The sequence below is a fragment of the Dermacentor silvarum genome, chromosome 7, assembly GCF_013339745.2.
Source record: "Dermacentor silvarum isolate Dsil-2018 chromosome 7, BIME_Dsil_1.4, whole genome shotgun sequence".
NCBI classification, from domain to species: domain Eukaryota; kingdom Metazoa; phylum Arthropoda; class Arachnida; order Ixodida; family Ixodidae; genus Dermacentor; species Dermacentor silvarum.
In genome coordinates this window covers 65078598-65098830 of record NC_051160.1, presented here as the reverse complement: position 1 = coordinate 65098830, position 20233 = coordinate 65078598, and the positions used below count along the sequence as shown (strand labels likewise).

At 47.1% G+C, this 20233-nt stretch overlaps 1 protein-coding gene across 1 annotated transcript; it reads left to right on the top strand.

The window, feature by feature from the left end:
* The first annotated feature begins 1921 nt into the window (after positions 1 to 1921).
* LOC125947142 (uncharacterized) lies at positions 1922 to 15656 on the top strand. The gene is made up of 5 exons (XM_049671516.1): positions 1922 to 2149; positions 2296 to 2387; positions 9341 to 9408; positions 12832 to 12942; positions 15471 to 15656. Exons 1-5 carry the CDS (start codon positions 2079 to 2081, stop codon positions 15654 to 15656), a joined length of 528 nt encoding a protein of 175 aa, XP_049527473.1. The 5' UTR covers positions 1922 to 2078.
* The last annotated feature ends 4577 nt before the right edge of the window (positions 15657 to 20233 follow it).

The following is a 20233-nucleotide window of genomic DNA, read 5'->3' as shown; positions in this document are numbered from 1 at the left end:
CGGACTAGGGAGAACGCCAGCGAGCGTGATACACGCGCAAGCTGCCCGTCCGCACGAGTTCAAGGCTGCAGCGAGGTGTCTGCAGTGGAGCTCGATGGAACGGTGCCGCCATCTGGCGGCTGCCAAAGGAGTGGCGACAGCGGCGGTAAGCGCATGGGCGGAGAGTTTGACAGCTGAAGCTATATATAGTCTAGTAACGTTGGGCCGAGCAACGTAAACACAGCGCCTATCTGTCAGCAGACGAAGGAAAAAGCGCTTGAGAAATTTTAGGTTGGGGGAATTATAATACCATGTGAAAGCGGGATCCACCTACAGCGAAAGATATATCGCGGTAGTTGGTACATACTGAAAGACGGGTAAACTGGACGAGGTACAGCGCAGTAACTGTCTCTCAGCTGAGGACGCTTTCACAGTGCTTTACTGGGGAGTGGGGATAGAAAGATGGGAGAAAGCAGTGACAGCAGCAGGAGCGTCGTGGACGCAGAAAGATAAGGTCAAAGGCGATCGGCAAGGCCGGCGTCGTCAACGTACGTCAGGAGAGCGCGGAAAAGCACCCTGTGATTGACAGCTCGCTCCTACAGACAGAGCAAAAGAGAGGACGCGACATTCTCATGCTTCAGGTTATTGCCAGTCGGTGTGGCCACATTGTCGCAGGAGCGTCTTACCGCCGGCGGCACACTCGGTGCGTTTTATTGCGATAGCAATCACAGGTACACTCTACGGCATTTAGGCCATTATCGTCACCGTCGCTCTCTCATTCGGCGTAACCGTGATGTTCCGAAAAACGTCCAGGGGTGATAACATCGTCGCCACGCGCCGCATGCTGTATGTGCGTGTGAAAGTGTGCGAAGGGGAGTCGACGATGGCGGCTCAATCTCGTGCGCTCAAGGGAGGAAGCGCGACGTCTGCCGTCGCGCGCAGGACACCGGGAAAGGGGAGAGAGAGGGGGAGGGGGGGTTGTTCTATTCCATGGACTGCGGCGTATATTGAAAGCGATCTGCGACGAGTAGAGTCTAGGTGCGCCGATGGCACATAGCTTCGTGTGCGCTGTATTATCGCCGCTTAGTTCGCGTTGAAGCGAGAGGCGATTCGCTGGCTGCTGCTGGCGCGCTTCCTCAACCCAGCATTGTGACAGCGATTTTAGGCGGTCATCGAGTGAGATGTGTCGATATTTGCTAGTGCGCGCCTGACACCATATGCTTGTTAATTTAGTTCGTAAGCGAATATTTACATGCTTATACGGCCGATAAAACTACCATCCTTACTTCGTATAGCTGTCTACAAATTTGCTATCGCAATCGATGCTTCGCCTTTCGGGGCGAAACTGCGACTTTTTTTTTTCTCATTCACTGTGGCGAGGGCTTTGCCGTCAGCTTTGTCCCTCCGTCTGCGATGTAGGCATTATGGGAGAATGTCAAGTACATGGACAAAACGCTTCACGCTTTCGACCTGCTCTAAACGCAGCGAGAAAAGAGACCGATAAAGGTCATTTCGCACCTGACGTTTTCAGCTCTGCTTTCGAGCATAGTGCCGCGCGACAAGCTGCTGAAGCATAAACGAGTACTCCCTAAGGTTTGATTTTGGCTTCTAACAAACTAAGTTATTGGGATCAGAAAAGTGACTTCCACTGGCGATACTTTTGGAGCAGGGTATAGGCTGCTCGTGCTGCGTATAACCATTCTCTACTGCGTGGTTTCTCACATTTACTATCAATCTTTGCAACAAGTGTGTCGGCGCGCCATCCCTGAACTTTTAGCATTTTTGTTCGTTACTTCTGATTCTTTACTTTTCCTCTTACATTTTTTTTTGCTTGACAGCCCATAATGAAGCAGGGGCGTCGACAGCACTTTTTCGCTTTCGTCATATGTTGCTTGACAGATGGCAAGCTAACGCAGAAATCTTCGTTCTTTCTGTTTTCGCTATGCACCTTCCCTTTCCGCTGAAGACAAGGGACAATAGATTATACCCGTGACGTGTGCTATGGCAAGCTGTCGATTCGCCGAATTCAAACGCAGTGAGAACCTCTACATCGTCGCAGTTAGAGCCAAACGACGCACATGCTGAGTAGGTAACAAAAGATGTCACGAGATGGCAGCGCTCCTGAAGAAAGACAGGACCTGGAACCGGAAGAACAAACTGACATTGAAAGGTAAAGAGGCAAGACGCACGTTCCTTACTTGTGGGCGCTATGTAAATTGGTCAACTCAACAATGTTTTAGGTTACGTAGCTTCACATCATCTGAGCGCGTTCGTTCATACTTGGCGAAAATGTATCGTCAATTACTCTCGCCCTAGGTGGAAATGGAACCGAAAGAAGGTGTTCCACTGGGTATTCCTTGTGTCGGCCGTTATCTACGCCATGTGGAGATTTTCGGTCAACGAAGAGAGTGAGTAAATACAGCAAGGTCATTTCATTTCTATATTGGAAACTACAGGTGCAAAAGCCTAAATAAAGACTTATAACCCGTGCCTTAGCTATAGGATAGGTGTGAGGCTAGACTCCCCGCTTTTGCCTGCCAGCAACCAAACTATTTGGCACAAGCGTATCTCAATTTTGCACGCAAATGTTTTGGTACCGATGTACTTGGACGTACAGTCAACGCCCACAATGTCTCCTCGAACCTTATCCATTCTTGCAGGGACTCGAACACCTCCTTAACTACATTTACACTTGCCCATCAAATGAACTTGCACTTCTTTAATACCAAACATGTTTCACGTAGGCATGGAACTCCTTCATGTCAGCCTTTTGAATGACGTCAGTGCTGGCTCGCGCTGCAGTCACGTGAAAGGAAAGTGCATTCCTTCAGTTCGGGCATATATGACGTTCGTGGCGTGACGCTTGGCTGCCGTGAATCACCTTGAGGTAGTTTAGGAGGGTTTATCAGCTGCGTCAGGAGAAGCGGCAGGAAAATATGGAATGGCAGTCGATTTAATCAAAGATGGAGGAGATATTATGCTCGAAAAGCTTGCGGCCTTTATACGCATTGCCTCACAACTTGAAGTGTACCAGAGAGGTGCAAGAATGCCAGCATTATACTAATCCATAAGAAGGAAGACGTTAAATAATTGCAGAATTATAGGCCCAGTAGCTTGCTTTCACTATTGTCTAACGTGTTCACTAAGATAATTTTTAATAAAATCAGGGAAACACTTCACTTTAATGAACCAAGTGAATAGGCTGGCTTCATGAAGGGATATTCTACAATGGATCACATCCATGCCATCAATCAGGTAATTGAGAAATCTACGGAGTACAATCAACCTCTGTATAAAGCTTTCATAGAATATGAAAGTGAATTTGATTCTGTAATGATACCAGCAGTCATCGAAAGCATTGCGTAATCAATGAGTGCAGGAGGCATACGAGAATATCTCGGAAAATATCTACAAAGATTACACAGCTACCTTGGTTCTCCACAAGAAAAGTACATAATTACCTATCCAGAAAGGGGTCTTATAGGCAAGGAGACACATTCTCTGTAGTGCTATTCACTATTCACTGCAAGCATCGAAGTATTCAAGGTATTAGACTCGGAAGGCTCGGGAGTGAGGATCAACGACGAATATCTCAGCAACCTTCAGTTGGCAGATGACATTGTTCTGTTCAGCAACACTGGAGATGAACTGCAGCAAATAATTGAGGACTTCAACCGAGAAAGTGCTAGACTGAGTTTGAAGATTATTATGCAGAAGGCAAAGCTGATGTTCAATAGCGTGGCAAGAAACCAAGAATTCATGATCGCCAGTCAGCCTCTCGAGTCTGTACAAGAGTATGTTTATCTAGGTCAATTACCCACACGGGACTTGGACCATGATAAGAAAATGTACAGAACAATAAAAATGGGTTGGAGTGCATACGGCAGGCAACACCAAATAATAACTCACAGCTTACCACTCTCGTTGAAAAGAAAAGTGTAAAATCATTGCATTCTATCGGTGCTAACATACGGGGCAAAAACTTGGAGGTGAAGAAACAAGCTCTAGAACAAGTTAAGGGCCGCGCCAAAATTGATGGAACGAAAATTGTAGGGGTAACCTTAAGAGACAGGAAGACAGCGGTGTGGATCGCAGAGGAAACGGGGATATCAAATATTCTAGTTGGCATTAAACGGAAAAAAAATCAAGCTGGGCCGGCCCTATAATTCGCAGGGTAGATAACCGGTGGGCCGTTAGAATTACAGAATGGGTGCCAATGGAAGGGAAGCGAGTCAAAGACGGCGGAAAATTAGGAGGGGGGACGAAATTAAGAAATTCGCAGTAGAGTATTTTGAGTGAAGTACGGTCATATGGGCGTCGTCAGTTACCCTTTTTGTTAGGCTTATACAGACACCTGTGTATGTTTTAGTAAAGCACAACTATCACATTCTGATACAACTCGCCGTGGTGGCTGAGCGGCTCTGTCGCTCAGCCACCGTGGTGGCAAGCACCAGCTCTGTTGCGCTGCTAAGCATGAGGTGGCGAGATCCAATCCCGACCGCGGCAGCCGCATTTCAGTGGGGGCGAAATGCATAAACCCCGTGTCCCCAGCATTGGGGGCATGTCAAAGATCTCCAGGTGGTCGAAATTCCCGGAGTCCCCCCCCCCCCCCCCCCTACGGTGCACCTCATAATTATATCGTGGTTATGGCGCGTAAAACCGCAGAATTTATTTTAACATTCTGGCACAAATTGATTCTGCCCGCTGAAAATTTGGATTTTTATAGCGAAGCTGTTAAAGGGACACTAAAGAGAAACCGGAAGTTGAGCTTTAGTGGTAGATGATCTTTTCACAATCACAGTCATACCGTTCTTACGGCGAACAGATGTTTAATAAGCGAGAAAATAGCGAAATACTGAAGGATAGGTGTTGACGGCCCTACGAATTTCCCACACTACACGTTCGTGACGTCGGGGATCACAAACATAGGCCGGTCGCGATTGGTCGAGAGCGATTTATCGCTGTTAATAAAACGCAAAATGAAATACACCTTAAACGTACATAAACAGCATTTGCCAACTTTTTGAACCTTTCAAGCGAGAAAGTACAAGTTTAGCGCCAAATTAAATAAATCAGAAAAAATGGCATGGCACTACATCCGGTCGTGATAGTTTCGTAGTTTCGTTTTTGCTCCACGCATCATTGCGCGCGCCTGTTCCCCTCTACAGTGCTTGGTTGGGTGTTGCGTGGCTCGAAAAACGTTGACTTCACGGGAAACAGCCAGAAAATGCCTCGTGTGTGAAGTGTTGAGGGCTGTATAAACGGCCCAAGGCGTTTGCTCAGGGGCAGCGGCAGTGTTGACCCGATTGTGTCCTTTCATGAGGTGCCGCGCGATGAGCCTCGGCTCCCCGGCGTTCGCAATGGCTCTGTGCTCCACCGATGATAAAACGGCAAAAGAACCAGAGAAACCGATGGTGTGCTCTCTGCGTTTCTTGCCCTCGGATTATGTATATAATCCTGCCCTCGGAAAGTATCTTGGCGTGCCCCAGAGACCAGTCCTTTCTCGAGCAGCTGTTCCCTTAATGCGGCCTTCATGAAACCCCTTACAGGTGCCCCTGCAGCAGCAAACTGGCGGCTCGGTGAGTGCTGAATGTCCTTAAATAAAGCCACGAAAAAACCATACCGAGTACGCGCGCAACTTTCTACGCTTGTTCTGTCGGTAACATCGTCGCCTGGCGGACCGGACGCCTCGCGTTCCGTCGACGAAAACGAAGCTCTTTTTTCCGCCGGCGCGGCCGGCGGCTCACCGCCATCGCACGCGGAAACACCTACCGCTAGTGCACGGAGGAACATTTCGCGCTCCGTTTCACTGAATATCGCTGAAATGCAGTCCTGCTTTTTTTTATTGATATGATATAAGGAGATGTTGACGCACAAATAAGGCGCCGGCTACTGCTTAGCTCTTGAATGGGTCTAACCTATAACATACAGGGTTCAACATACAAGAATACATGTCAAATAACCTTCTCATAGAAGCCTGCTTCCCTGGCGAGCTCTTCGTTGCAAGGTTCAGCGGCAGCAACGGTATCCATCGCGGCGAACGCAAACGCAGCGGTCATGCAGCCATGATGCAGCCAGCGCCTCGGCCGTTTACGCAAGCGGTGATGTATCATGGCGCATTCTGATTCGTTGAGAGCAGTGAAATCTGTGACGACACTGCTTCAGCGCCAAATCTGCGGTGAAAGAAATTGCGGACGAGGTATTTGGTCTTTGTTTACGAATTTCTCCGCTAATAACTCATATTTTTGCACCCAACAAAAGCTTCTGCATTCCTGAAGGTCCCTCTTTTATTCGAGCTGAACTTCCTGTTTCTCTTTAGTGTCCCTTTAAGGGCTATGTTAGGTTCCAGGAGATCGGGTCCGTGTGTACAAAAGCCACGTCACCTAGCGGGAGAGGAGAGGAAAAGAAGTGCTCAACCCTGTGAGAATGCTGTGAGAGTGTGCAGATGAAAAGGTGCGCAGGGAGGGGGGTTCACTTGCGTCGCGCCGTCCAATACTCGCTTTGGAGGGAGAGAGCGTGAGGCGCTTCAACCAATGGCAGTGTACGAAAAAAGTAGGTCAACGGAGGAGTGGGTTTTGAGAGGGGTTCGCGTTAGCGTCGGTTGTATATACGGAGCTTTGGTCAAGGACTCGTGTCTGTGAAGGTCGTAGAAAAGCGTGAGGAACGCGCTATGAACGCCGTCGCCCGTGGACGCCGAACCAGTTCTTTCAGGGCCCGGTATTTTATAGCCATCGTCTAAGTGTTGAAAAATACCCCACTGTGCTGCTCGGAGCCGGCACCGAAGCCTGTTTCCCGAGTACGTAGCGAAGGGGTGAGTTTACCATTTTGTAGCCAAATTCAACATAGAAAATCCCCAATTTGGCTAAACCCCAACGTAGCAAATGCCACCTGCTGGACTTCCCCAACTCTCACTCTGCTCTTGGTTTTATTGCGATAGCAGTTGTATGGGCACTCCAAAGCGGATTTCTGCCGTCGGCGTCGCCGTCGCCGTGAGGTTCCGTATGACGTTAACGACGATGAAATCGTCGCCGCGCTCCGGACGCTGTATGTGCGAGTGAAGGGCGCGAGGGACGCGCGCTTTCACTGGGAGCGAACGCACGTCGGAGCGCAAACGCGCGTTCTGCGCCGTGCTCCCCTGAAGGGCTGCAGAATTAAGCATCTCTTTCCTCCTTTTACAATCACCATACATACTGAGCAAACGCGACTTCTTCCGTTGCGCAAAAGTGGGGGGACGGGAGGGAGAGAAAGGAGGCGACGTTTAGCTGCGGCACCAAATGCGTATTTATATAAATATCGTTGCGAGGCGAGAAGGTGGGTAAGATTTCCGATGCTGCTCGACGAGTGTCCCATTCTGATCTCGTCCAAAACCTCCGAGCCGCCCCCAGAGGCACCGGCAACAGTCACCAACGCCGCGCGCGTTCGGTGCGAACGCGGGCAAAACGCCGATGGCGTCGACAACAGTTCTGCGCGTTGCTGGTGCTGCTGCATGTCCAGGTTTATACAGCTGATCAAACTACTATCCTTACTCCGTATAGCTCTCTACTAAATTCCTATCGCAATTGATGCTCCGCCTTTCGGGTGAAACTGCCACATATTTTAGATGCGAAGCAGCTTATGGTCTGGGCTATGTCACTCCCTAGCTCCCTCCATCCCTCCATCCGCCGTGCGGCGTCCACACTGCGCATGCGCATCCTCCTCTCCCTCCTCTCTTCTCCTTGTCCACGGTGGAAGAATATTTAGGTGTTGACACTGCGCCCGAGCGAGCGTCCAGATTATGATCGGCCGCTTGCGGGCGCACCGAGTAGCTCTGCTGCGAGCAGATAGATGGCGCCGCGGCCAGCGGTCCCAGCTTAGCGGCGCCGGCGGCTTGGCATTCCTCTGCCTCCGCTAAGTTTTCGTTCATAGTGGAGTGAGTAAATCTCAAAGCGTGAAAAAAAATCGTTATTTCACATTAAAGTGATAAGTGTACCAGGCTTCGCTAACATGAAGGTTCCTTGTCCAGGACGTGGATGACGTGAACACGGATCAATCGGGCAGCACTCAAAGCCCACTGAAGTTACCCTCGCGCGCACAATTTGTTTCACCCGGTCTAGCCGTTCATGCAAGCATAAAAAAATGAAAGTGTGAGCCCACGTGCTACCCCTCGATCAGAAGAAAATAGTGACTGCACCAGAAAATGTATTTCATGCTTATCGCTGCTTCCATTCACACTCAGAAAACCGTTCAATCATCGTTGCGCGAATTCAATGTGGCCGCGATATAAATTAAGAAATGAAACGGCGCAAGCTTGCGATATGCAATGCACTAGAGCAAAGTGGCTGTTCATGGCTAGAAGTTAAGATGAGAATGCACATCAGCGAAGTAAAAACTGTATCAATGGGAATTTATTAGGCGGGACGAAGGCAGGCGTCTATCTTGAATTAGAGCATCCCTACCACAGTTTACTGATGAAAACCTGAGCAAATGCCTTTTTTATTCCAATTACACTTAACATAGACCGTGTATATTATTCATTGGGCTTTCGTCCATTCAGGTCTGAGTGGCTCTTGCAAGATCAAAAAAAAAAAAAAATAGGTGACTTTCTTGTTTCTTAAATTGCATATGAGAATGTGCCAATGTAAGCGTGTTTGACAATGCATGCTACAGCCTGTCCACAAATACACTTACACCCACCACACAATAATCCCATAGACCTTTTTTTTTGCATAGACACAATACGAAAAAATTTGTGCATCAAGCAGCTCGATAATTTTAATAGGTGATAACCATCCCGGAAGCTTGCGGTCTCATACACTCCCACAATGGAAAAATGTTGTATAAAAACATGCAAGCGTGTAATATACACCGCATGCGCATTGTAGAAAAAAATTCAGTAGCCAGGATGGAACAAATTTGAAAATCAGACACACATCTGCACAGAAAACAGCAGTATTTTACAGGGTGCACAAATATTTCAAAATATGCAAATGTCACGTAGCTGGACAGAACCATAGTAATCTTTTTGCCGTCCCTTGGAGATACTCAGTTATTTTTTACATTCCGCCTAATTAGATAATCAGTCTTATTTATTGATCAACTTCTCAATTAATAAAATTAGATTAAAAGTGTCAATGAGAAAATTTTAGAGCAACTGGGGGGCTATTTTAGGAGCTCTGAACAAGCGCGCACCTCGCCTATTTTCGCTTCATTTCCAGAGAAAACTGTGTGCGAGTTTAGGTCCTGTGATTATCAGGTGTCATGCTGGCGTGTGCAGTTGTGAATGGGATGCCACAAGGCGTTATGCAAATGAGAGGTCATGACAATTCTTTCACAACTTTCATTCTTTCTTAGATGTTTCTTTCTTGGATGTTTTCTTTCTTAGATGTGTTCCTCCAACAAGAAATGCGGCGCGCGTTCAAACGCAGCCCATACGGATTTCAGCGAAAGCAGGTTAGTATCCACGCACAACACAATAATGTACTTAAAACATAGATTTGGTCTAGTTGGTGCCCAATGTAGCTCAGAAAATGAACAAATGGCTGGGTACGAGAAACACGGACAAGCGCTTACTTTGTGACTTGTTCCTTTTTCTTTTCTTCTTTCTTTCTTGGGTTTTACGTGCCAAAACCAGTTCTGATTATGAGGCACGCCGTAGTGGAGGGCTCCGGATTAATTTTGACCACCTGGGGTTCTTTAACGTGCACTACAACGCAAGCACACGGGCGTTTTTGCATTTCGCCTCCATCGAAATGCGGCCGCCGGGGCCGGGATTAGATCCCGCGACCTCGTGCTCAGCAGCGCAACGCCTTAGCTGACTGAGCCACCCCGGCGGGTGACTTAATTTGTTACATGCGCGCATATAAACATGTAAAAAAAGTCAAGTATACATGGAAAAAAAGTAGCTGTGAACAGAAAAGGTACAAGAATATATTGTCCAAATAAAACAATATTTTCCCTGGCAGCTAAGTGAAAAGCAAGATGTAAAAGTCATACTTTCGCGAGAATACACGTTAGGCTATTATTATTTCGCTCAATCCACAGATATTGCAATTCCTTGTTTGATAGTGACACTGGCGGAACAGTAACGCATTCTTCTATTGCACGTGCCATTTCCTCTGTCTTCACAAATCTCTCGAGGGCACTGCACAAAGTAGCTCTAAATAACGGCGCAGTTTTGCATTTGTGTTTCGCAGCCACATTTACCACAGTGCCTGACCGAATTTCAGCGCACTTCTTTTAGCACGGACAGCATCAAGAAAAATTGTTTATAAGTGAATTCCTTATCTTTATTGTCAAGGTGCATATGCGATAATATTGTGGTTTGAATCGTTGCTTGGGTATTTATATGTTACGGGACACTGTTGTTAGCATTATCGCTTGAAGTCTGTCTTTCCGATCTCGTCTTGTTATATTTACTTGCATGCTTGTAACAAAGCAACTTCTTTTTCGTAAATATGTTGTATATTGATGTATGTTCTATCTTGCAACTGTATTTTGTGTGTACCACATCCTCAAGAAATAAGAATTAGCTGGGACCATATTCCATATTTGTGGCAATAATATCCGTATATCATGTCAATAAGGTATTATCGTACATTATTATCATGCTCCCGTAGTCAGTCACTGAGGCAGCGCGCTGTTTGACTAGCATATCTGCTTTCACAGATAATGGGATGTTGTACACCACTCCTTCAGTGCATTCCACAAATGAGTTTCTATATATTATCGAGCAACCAGTCTGTTGTGCTTTTACAGAAGAAGTGATATTGCACACGTTTAATACTTTCTTCGGTGTGGCCATTACAACATCAACGTTAACTTTTCGTCCTATTTGGTCCTATGTGCAATAGCTTGTGCACGTGAGCGCTTTACTTAGACGAAGCTATAGTTGGAGCGCTCCTAACTAAACACATTTAAACGAAGAAATCGTATTTCCCGGCAAATACTGCACAGTGTTTGGTGAAGTTTGTTGCAATGAAAAGAAAAAGTTAAAATCAAGTGACAGGACCAAGCAGTCTTTCATTCCGTCATTGTTTAAATAATATTGTGGAAATTTTTAAAGTTGAAGAGAACTTAAGCGCCAAGTTCCCTGTGTAAAAAATAACGGCATCGTAATTCTGTATATTGCACTTGTTAAAACATTTAGAGTGGAGGAAATTGATATATTATAAACGACTCAGAAATATAGCACTAATTTTTGAGCAGGTCTTTAGCAAAGCCTTTGTAAACACTGTCACAATTTGACGTAAGCTGTATATTCATATATAAAATTTGTCAGCTTTAGATGGGGAGCTAAAGACATCTAAAGATCGTGCGTGAACGTTTTTAAACATACCAATATTCGGAAGCTTTTTAAAAAAATATTCTAAAATCTAAATCAAAGTTGTGCTTTCTACAGTCACTGCAATTTAACTTTTTCTTTAAAATGCAACACATTTAATTCAAATTGGTCTAGCGTTTTTCTCACTGACTTATTTCTGCATTTTACTGAGTTTGCCCCTAGCGAAAGCTTCCTCTTAAGAAATACCAGTGTGCCTAAGATATAAATATGTGACAAACTTTTTAAGGCGCGAACAAGAGACAGTGCACAAAAGGAAAGTCAAACAATGTAAATATGGTTGACATAATTCAAAATCGCGGCTTGTGTTCATGGGAAACCCGGTTTGGGTTTTTATGCGTGGGCGGCTTGTATGGCTGGCTAAATAAACTGCCTCTATCCTCCTTACGATATGTCTCTGCTGCAGCATGACGCATATCCTCTACATGCTAAAAGATTGCTGTCATGCGTTGAAGTGCAATGCATAGTTTTATATAAGAGAGGGTCCAGTCAGGTATCGTCGCCTTTCGCCTTTCTTTTAAGTATGAAAAATCGAAGACGAGAAAAAAAAACTTCAATTGCAATTTCAAATCTCTGGCGACAGTTTGTGGTAGCCAAGGTCGGGATAGCCCAAAACATTCTGATGCTGAGCACTGAATCATACGAGTGCATTGGTCCGCAAGATAACTTGTTCCCCGTCGCTTGGGCGGAAACTCTAGCCAGGAACAAGAAGCTTTCTCAGAAAAGTGGGCCCAAATATCAATGTTCAACAAGTTGACGTTTTAGCTTGAACAATACAGTGGAGTGAAAAAGTAATTGCTTTAGTCAAAAAAGGCGTCTGCGAGCAGCAATGCACTCGTTTCACAAGCATGTAGGGTGTAAGATTTTAATATCAGTGCTCATATTGACCAAACTTATCTCATACGCAAATGCGGCCCGCGATTGATTATCACACGTGTGATCATCTTGTTATCACGGCGTTCCCTATCACGATTACCACACGTTCAAGCGCAGACCAGTAAGAAAAGCCTCTTACGAAATACAGTTTCGGAATTACGAGCCTGGTCTGGCAGTGAAATGCACATGGACTCGTAATAAGCGTTTGGCCATCGGCTAGTCAATGCTACTTATTTGTATTGCTTTCAACACGCCGCGGATATGTAGTGGCGATAAGTTGTACTGCTTTTCGGGGTACGCGGTCGTGGCTCTAATTTCAAGTCACGGCAGTTGTAGAAAAACCAGGGCGGAATGCAAAAGTGCTCGTATACACAGATTGCGGGGCAAGTTAAGGAATGAAGATGGCCCAAATCGATTCGGATGCCCGAACGAGCACGTCTATGCTAGTCTCTGCTGTATTGCTTTAAAGTGTTCGTTTCAATTATGCTTCATAAATCAACAGTATGGTAATCGTTCATTCCTACAAGTCATTGTTACTTACGAAGCCATATTCAAATACGTGCCTTGAATTCACATATGTTGGTGCTATTGTTAATTCGACAGTCTGTAGATCCAAAGACTATCCACTGATAGTCTTTGCCGTGCTCTTCATTACACAGGATGATACAAATTGGGAATGGACGAGTACGCGGTCTATTGTTACGACGAACTGGAAGTGGTTCATTCTGCACCCTTTGCTGGCCAGGGTAATCGCCGGCATTGCACCGTCGGTAAGCGAGACACCATGTTTCTACCTTGCGTACCTAGACTCTTTGTCAAAAGTATGCGGGTTACGTTGCCTAAGCCCGCAAGGCTGTTTAGACTAATTTTAAGAAATTTCCGTAGCACGCAACAACGTTTTAATGGCCTTGGGAATGAAAATCACTCTCTTACTCACCACTAAGAGGTTCAGAGTGCCTGGAGCGCCACAAGAACCGAATAACACAGCCGAAATACACGGTTATGACAAAGGCTGTACGCTTGCACACATACACGTCTACAGACAGACAGACAGACAGACAGACAGACAGACAGACAGACAGACAGACAGACGGACGGACGGACGGACGGACGGACGGACGGACGGACGGACGGACGGACGGACGGACGGACGGACGGACGGACGGACGGACAGACAGACAGACAGACAGACAGACAGACAGACAGACAGACAGACAGACAGACAGACAGACAGACAGACAGACAGACAGACAGACAGACAGACAGACAGACAGACAGACAGGTGAGTAGGGATGGACAGACAGGTGAGTAGGGATGGACAGACAGGTGAGCACGGACGGACGGACCAGACAGACAGACAGACAGGCGGACAGACAGGCAGACAGACAGACAGGCGGACAGACGGACGGACAGACAGACAGACAGACAGACAGACAGACAGACCGACAGACCGACAGACCGACAGACAGACAGACCGACAGACAGACAGACAGACAGACAAGACAGATAGACAGAGACACATAGACAGACAGACAGACAGACAGACAGACAGACAGACAGACAGACAGACAGACCGACAGACAGACAGACAGACAGACAGACAGACAGACAGACAGACAGACAGACAGACAGACAGACAGACAGACAGACAGACAGACAGACAGACAGGTGAGTAGGGACGGACGGGGACGGACGGACGGGCGAATAGATAGATAGACATATTCCTTGTATCGATGTGGAGACAGCTATCACCTTGTCAAGAAAGGCAATAGCAATTGCGCCCTCTCCCCCCCCCCCCCCCCCCCCAGATCGCCGTGTCGCCTTGAAATATTTAATCTGCCGCTATTTAGGTACAAACAACGCGCGCTTCTTTTGGCTCCGGGCTGGAAAGAAGTGCTCAAACGTGGTGTTTAGCAATTTTCTAATGCAGTGGTCACATTGCGGGGCGAAAAGGTTTATACGCATAGCACCAGCACCGCATCATGTATGCGGGAGTACAGCATTTCGCGGCCCATTTACCCCTCCCTCCCCGTCGTTTTGTGTGCGATGCTTGAACAATGGTCGGCTATCGCAATCATCCTCTTATGTGCAAGGAATATCTCTTAGTACTCAGACACTTGCTCAGTGACTGTTCTGTATTTTCTTTGCAATACAACGATTATGGCATATTGGTATTTATTGACTCGTAGGCATCTAAATAGTGCGACATAATGTAGAGAAAGTGAAATTTAAATGCTCCAAAATATACTGCAGTCTTCGACACCACGTCGACGTAAGGGGATCCGAGGTTTCGGCGCGGAAATAAGGATGAGTGTGGGCCTTCTTTTTACCTTGTATGAGCGATACCGTTTTGCGGGAAGAGGAGGCAGCGACAGTTTTTGAAGAGTGATCTGCCAGTTGGAGTACATAAAACGTAGCGCGAGGCCTCCGATTGCAAGACATGCCCAGATGTGCCGAGCGTTGTTGCGAATGTGTGTGATCGTTCGGTGCTCGATAGCTCTAGGAATGAAGGTGAAGAAATCTTTGAATGACCGTAACAGCACCAGAGATGTACCTACTAGCACGCCTAGACGTTCCATTCAAGCATATTATGTGCACGCCTAAAGTAGTTTGATGCTTGTCCTAAGTGTCTTAAGAGCACGCAGACAGTGAATTCGCAAAGCTTTTTGTTCGCAAGTGCTGTTTGTCTGGCTGGCCGTCTTCGGCAATGATATGCGCCGCATCATCATTGGCAGGTAGGTATCTGATCTCACGCACAGTTTTAGCGCAAGTGCTTTTCTGTTAGTACGTGGCCAGGGACCGTATACATAAGGAGCCGTATCCCAAAGGCTTTTCCTTCGGAGGTGCTCTTGAATATTGGGTCGTTGTTTCCACTAATATTATCCGCAGCATGAGGATTGGCTGTAATTTTCCTTCATCAGCCATAATTTTCGTAAGACCTTTTTTGGTGAATGCGGGCCAAGAAACCCTGACACGAAAATTGTCATGACAACAAAATTCTAGCCAAACAATGCTGGACATTTTATTAGCGAAGGCTACCAGGTAGTGGCAAAGGGCCGTTACGAACGAAGATTTTTATGAACTCGGCTTAACGGTACGCCATTCACAGAATGATCTTATGCTATAGCGCCACTCGTTAGAGCAAAATCCCGCCAATTATGAAGCCTGACGTCTATATTGAAGGTGGTCGGTAAATGGCGTAGACCACTTATACGAACGAACAACTTTGTGAATTCGTCCCCCAAGTCTTTTCGTACTTACCCTGCTAAGACTGATTTCCATCATTCTTTTTTTTCAGCTAGTGCCGGTGTTCTACGCTGTCTACACATCGCTATTTGTGGCTGTCCAGCTGGGCTGGGAGGTGTCACTCGCTTTTCTGGGACAGCACGCCGCTTTCTTTGCCTTGGCCACGCTGCGCGTGCCCGCATTCTGTTACGTCCTCGCATTTCTCATGATGGGGCAGAAGCGTTTCCTGGAGCACTAACTTCTTCCACGTGAGCGAATATGCTGAAATTATATCCTGTATGGCTTATTTCTTTCGGTGCTTCATATCATCAAAATTTTGTCGTTGCTGTTAGCGCTGTTGTTGAACGCGAAATTCAACACTGCTACCGCATGGGGCACGAGTTCAACCATCTCTGTAGAGCGAAGGGCGAAGGGAGGGGGGGGGGCGGAGTGGAGGGGGCAAGACACAGAAACAATGCATAGTGACATCAGAAGAGGGAACAAACGACCATACCACACAATACACATAAAACCAAACCGCACAGTCACGCACAGCAGTGCTGCCCTTATTGTGTAGTGTTGCTCTAGCTTACTCTAAAGATGAACTCCCATGATCGTATTAGGCTGTTGTAAATGTCAGTTAAAAGAAAACGAAGGTGACAGACCATGAGGCTAACAAAGACATAAAATAAGTTAACTAGTCTTTTAATTGAAAATTGGAAAATTAAGGAAAGGGGAAATGACAATGGACGAATAGAAGGTTGCCATTGGTAGGGGCCGAAGCCAGTGTGGAACCATTTTCTAACCGTATAGGAGCCACGTTGTGAGTGTACTTAATTTAGGAGAGGGCAACTACTCCTTTTTATAGTATCTGTCTTTTCTATCATCCTCACTTCTCTTTCTCTGTAACATAATCATCCGCACCTCTCTGCTGGTCGCCGTTCAGTTGTCAGCCATAATGCCAAACAGTAGCAGTGCGGTCAGCCGGATCTTTATCGCAATATCAATTACACGGATACTCGGGGTGAGCCGACGCATTTGACGTTGTCGTAATGTCAGGGTATCGACGCGCATGCGCGGCACACGCCTTAAGATTTAAAAGGTCTCCAGAGCCTCACAGTGCATTTGGCAGCAAAAGCGCGACGAAGCCATGGGGACGCAACGTCACGCTGCGCTCATCGACTCTGCCAAAGCCAGGGCAGCGTCCAGGCTTCCACTGCTGGCATGCGCACAGACATTAGCGTTCCTACCGAGTAGCTCTGTGCAAAGCACACCGCGGTGCATAGAACCGAGGTCGTTACATGCATACGTAACTGCACAATATACATGCAAATGTTTCAATGCAGAGAGAGAAGGCCGAGGAGAGATGCGCAAAATGCTACGCTGCAATATATGCTTATGACACTTGTTCAGCTCAAGCCCGCTATGGGATTATTTGTCCCCGTCTCGTGTCAAACTTTATTGCATTGCAGATGATCATCATCACCATCATCAAACTTGTCTTAAGCTTACTTCGTCTATGGCTGTTTCGTTCCCGGTTCTGCATCTAGTGACCTGCTCGAACACAGTCAGTGTAAAGAGGAATGCTGGTTTTTAACAGCGAAGATGTTTAAGCCAGCCGTAATTTGTGGTGCGCCGTGGTAGCCAAGGCAACTCGGAGCAGGAGACCGCGTGCATGCGCACGTGGTCTCCTCCTCGCCAGCTCCCTACCTTCCCGACCACTGCCTGTCTTCTCTCCGCGGCGCGCTGAGTCAGGAGAAAAAAATCACAGCATATCCACGGGGTGAATGATGATGAGTGGGCGAAGCTCCGGAGGGAATCATCGGATCTCCCGCTTAAGGGGACGCTAGCACAAACGCGTTAGAAACGTGCAGTACTCTCTAGTAAGGGGCAGCGGCCACAGCGTCTTACGCAGCCATTTACACATGCCGGAACGTGCACCGCGTTTGCCGACGCCATCACATGACTGCTGAGAGAGTATACCCCCCGTATTCATAAACGCTCCTCGACTTGAACTTGACTTGCCACCGCCTAGGGCAGCGCGTTCGAAACGCGTTGAAGGTAAGGCAGAGAGGCCACAGCGTCTTACACCAGCTTCTTACACGGGCCGTAACGCGCTAGCACAAACGCGTTAGAAACGCGCTAGAAACGCGGCCTTTCGTTAATGTTGGGTATTTATTGCCATCGTGGTGCGTGTGTCCATGTCCGCTTCGTGGCGTAGTGGGCTAACGCCGCGCGCTCTGAAGCGAGGCGTCCCTGGTTCGATTCCGCGCTACGGACACAACTTCGGAATTTTTTTTCTCATTTTTCTCAGACTGGTTACACGCTACTACTACGACGACGACGACGGGGACGAACGGGTGCCGCTATAAGGAGCTTCGCCCCTAAAAAAAAAAAGGCGAAAGCTTGCACTAGGCGGCGCAAAGCTCAAGACACAGCGAAGCCGGCCGATTGATATCGAGCGGCTAGCCTCCAACGCGTTCGGCGTCGGCAAGCAGCAGCGTTCTTGGCGCCCTGCCAACCTTGGCTAGCCTGCCTGCGTTTGTGGCATGCCAGGAGCGCGGTCACTCGTAGGCGCCCATGCGTCCAGCGCCACTCACGCGAAATGTCGCGAAAGGGAATGTACCTCCGAAAATGATCGCTCGAGAATACCTTCCTACATGCGTAGTTAAGTTAAACCCAGTTAAGACCTAGCTGGCAACCAAGTTCATACCTAGCAGTAGTAGCCAGTGAGTTTCGCAGTGCCTAAGCTTTGCGCGACCGAGTGCAAACTTGCCTGATTTTTTTTATTTACTTACATATTTAGTAACATTCTTTTGTGATGACCATTGTTCGTGTACGTTCCCTGTCGATGAGGCGTGCTTGAAAATCCAAAGATATCCGAGGAAGCTTTACATGCGGCCCTTCATATTTATTACACGTGAAATGTGGGGATGCTGTCATTTGGCAACCACCAAACCGACCTGAAAGCGCGGTCGAGGACGGCAAAAAACTAGGTGCTATGATGAAGTTAGGAAATTCGCAGGGCGCAAGTTGGAATCAGCTAGCGCAAGACAGGGGTGATTACAGACGGCAGGGAGAGGCCTTCGTCCTGCAGTAGATATAAAAAAAAAGGCTGACGATGATGATGATGAAACCGACATGAACACACTCGTGCAAACAGAAGTGCACCGAAATTCTTCTGCGTTCAGGGGATGTAAGGTGGCAACAACATGTAATTTATTTTGGCGGTATAGTGCCACAACTACAGCACTATAGATCTGGCAGCATGACAGAGAGAGAGAGCATATGAAAGGAGAAAGCCAGAAGGTTTACCAGAACAAAAAAGTTTGCATGTTAGCCTTCACTGGGAATGGGGCGGTGAAAAGATAGAAGTAAAATAGCCGATAGAACGCCTGAGGGCGGAGACACACGATCCGAGCCGGTCGCGATCACCGCAGGCTATTACAATAAACTTGTGTTCTTACACATTCAACATAATGTATGTTTATGCGTTAAAATTGCTTATTTGTAAGTGAGTTTATGTTCTCTGCTGAGTAGCAACGTATAGTACATTAACCCACTGAACTGCAACATTTCTGTGAGCGTGTACACAGTGCACAGTGGCTAATATTTTTTTTTTGTTCTTGTGGTATATTGAGTCCTCATGTCTCGCAGCATACGTATCGTCCTTGGTTGGAATGACGTTTTTTTGAAAGAGCACGTGTATCAATATGAGCACCAACTAGGACTAAAGCCATTTTCGCTGCGTTGTTGTCCTTAAGAAATGTGGCAGTGCCTTCGCTGCACTCTGCTGCGATGGCTCATATTGGCCTGTAACACAAAAATGTATAAAGAAAAGAAGAATAGCACGATATAGCAACAATCATTATCCTACCGCCAAGCCTCTTTTTGCGAAACTACTTCGATAGACAATCGCGGTCCAGGCGCGTTCCGTAACCAAGTGTGTACACACTCCATTGCGTCACAGCACGCTCCCCTTTGTTCCTCAAAACATAACTGGATATTTCTAGGTGGCCCCTCTATGTCGGCTAGGTGACAGTTGCTTCCTATAGCTATGTACCAATATAAATGTCACCCTGCTAAAAAGAGCCAGCAATCAATGGGTGTACCCCTACTTACGAAGCATGCAAAGCTTTATCGCGGTGCATGTAAGCGCCACTCCACTTGCCAGGCGACATAGATGAAAGTAAAGCACGCCAACAGCACGTTGTGAAAGATCAGCGCGACCCCTGCGTGCTTCGTGGCCCTTGATAATTGAGGACAAAAGTGCGGCCATGGACGAGCTCTGTCGCCTGCTGAGGGCAGCTGGGGCTTTTCGACCAATGCGCACGTGGGAATTCAAAAGGAATATTTCCTTTTCTGATTCCCAATAAGCGCTAGCGTGGGACCAGTATGTTGCAGTGAAGTGGTGACCGTGGATGATATTCTTTTATGCAGAGAACATATCCCAACATTAATCCAGTCGATTACAAGCAATTTAGCGCGTTACAAGCCTTTGGCAACGCGATTACACTTCTCGCGTGACAGATAGATTTTGCCGAGGTACACGCCAGTGAATGCTTACGCAGTAAATATTGGCCACTTTATTCCTAAGGCATTGCCTCGGATATTTGGAGAACACTGTGCGTACCCTTTCGAACGTTCTGGCAGCACTGGAGCTTAGCTGAAAAGACCATGTGGCAAATGGTAGTGTCACGTAGTACTGACGCGAAGTATACAGTATATAGCAATGACTCTGTATTTTGCAAAGAACTAGCTCTTTATTGGACGAAATTGTGTCTTTAAAAGCATGTGACATACAAAGCACAACGACAGCGGCGAGCACGCTGGGCG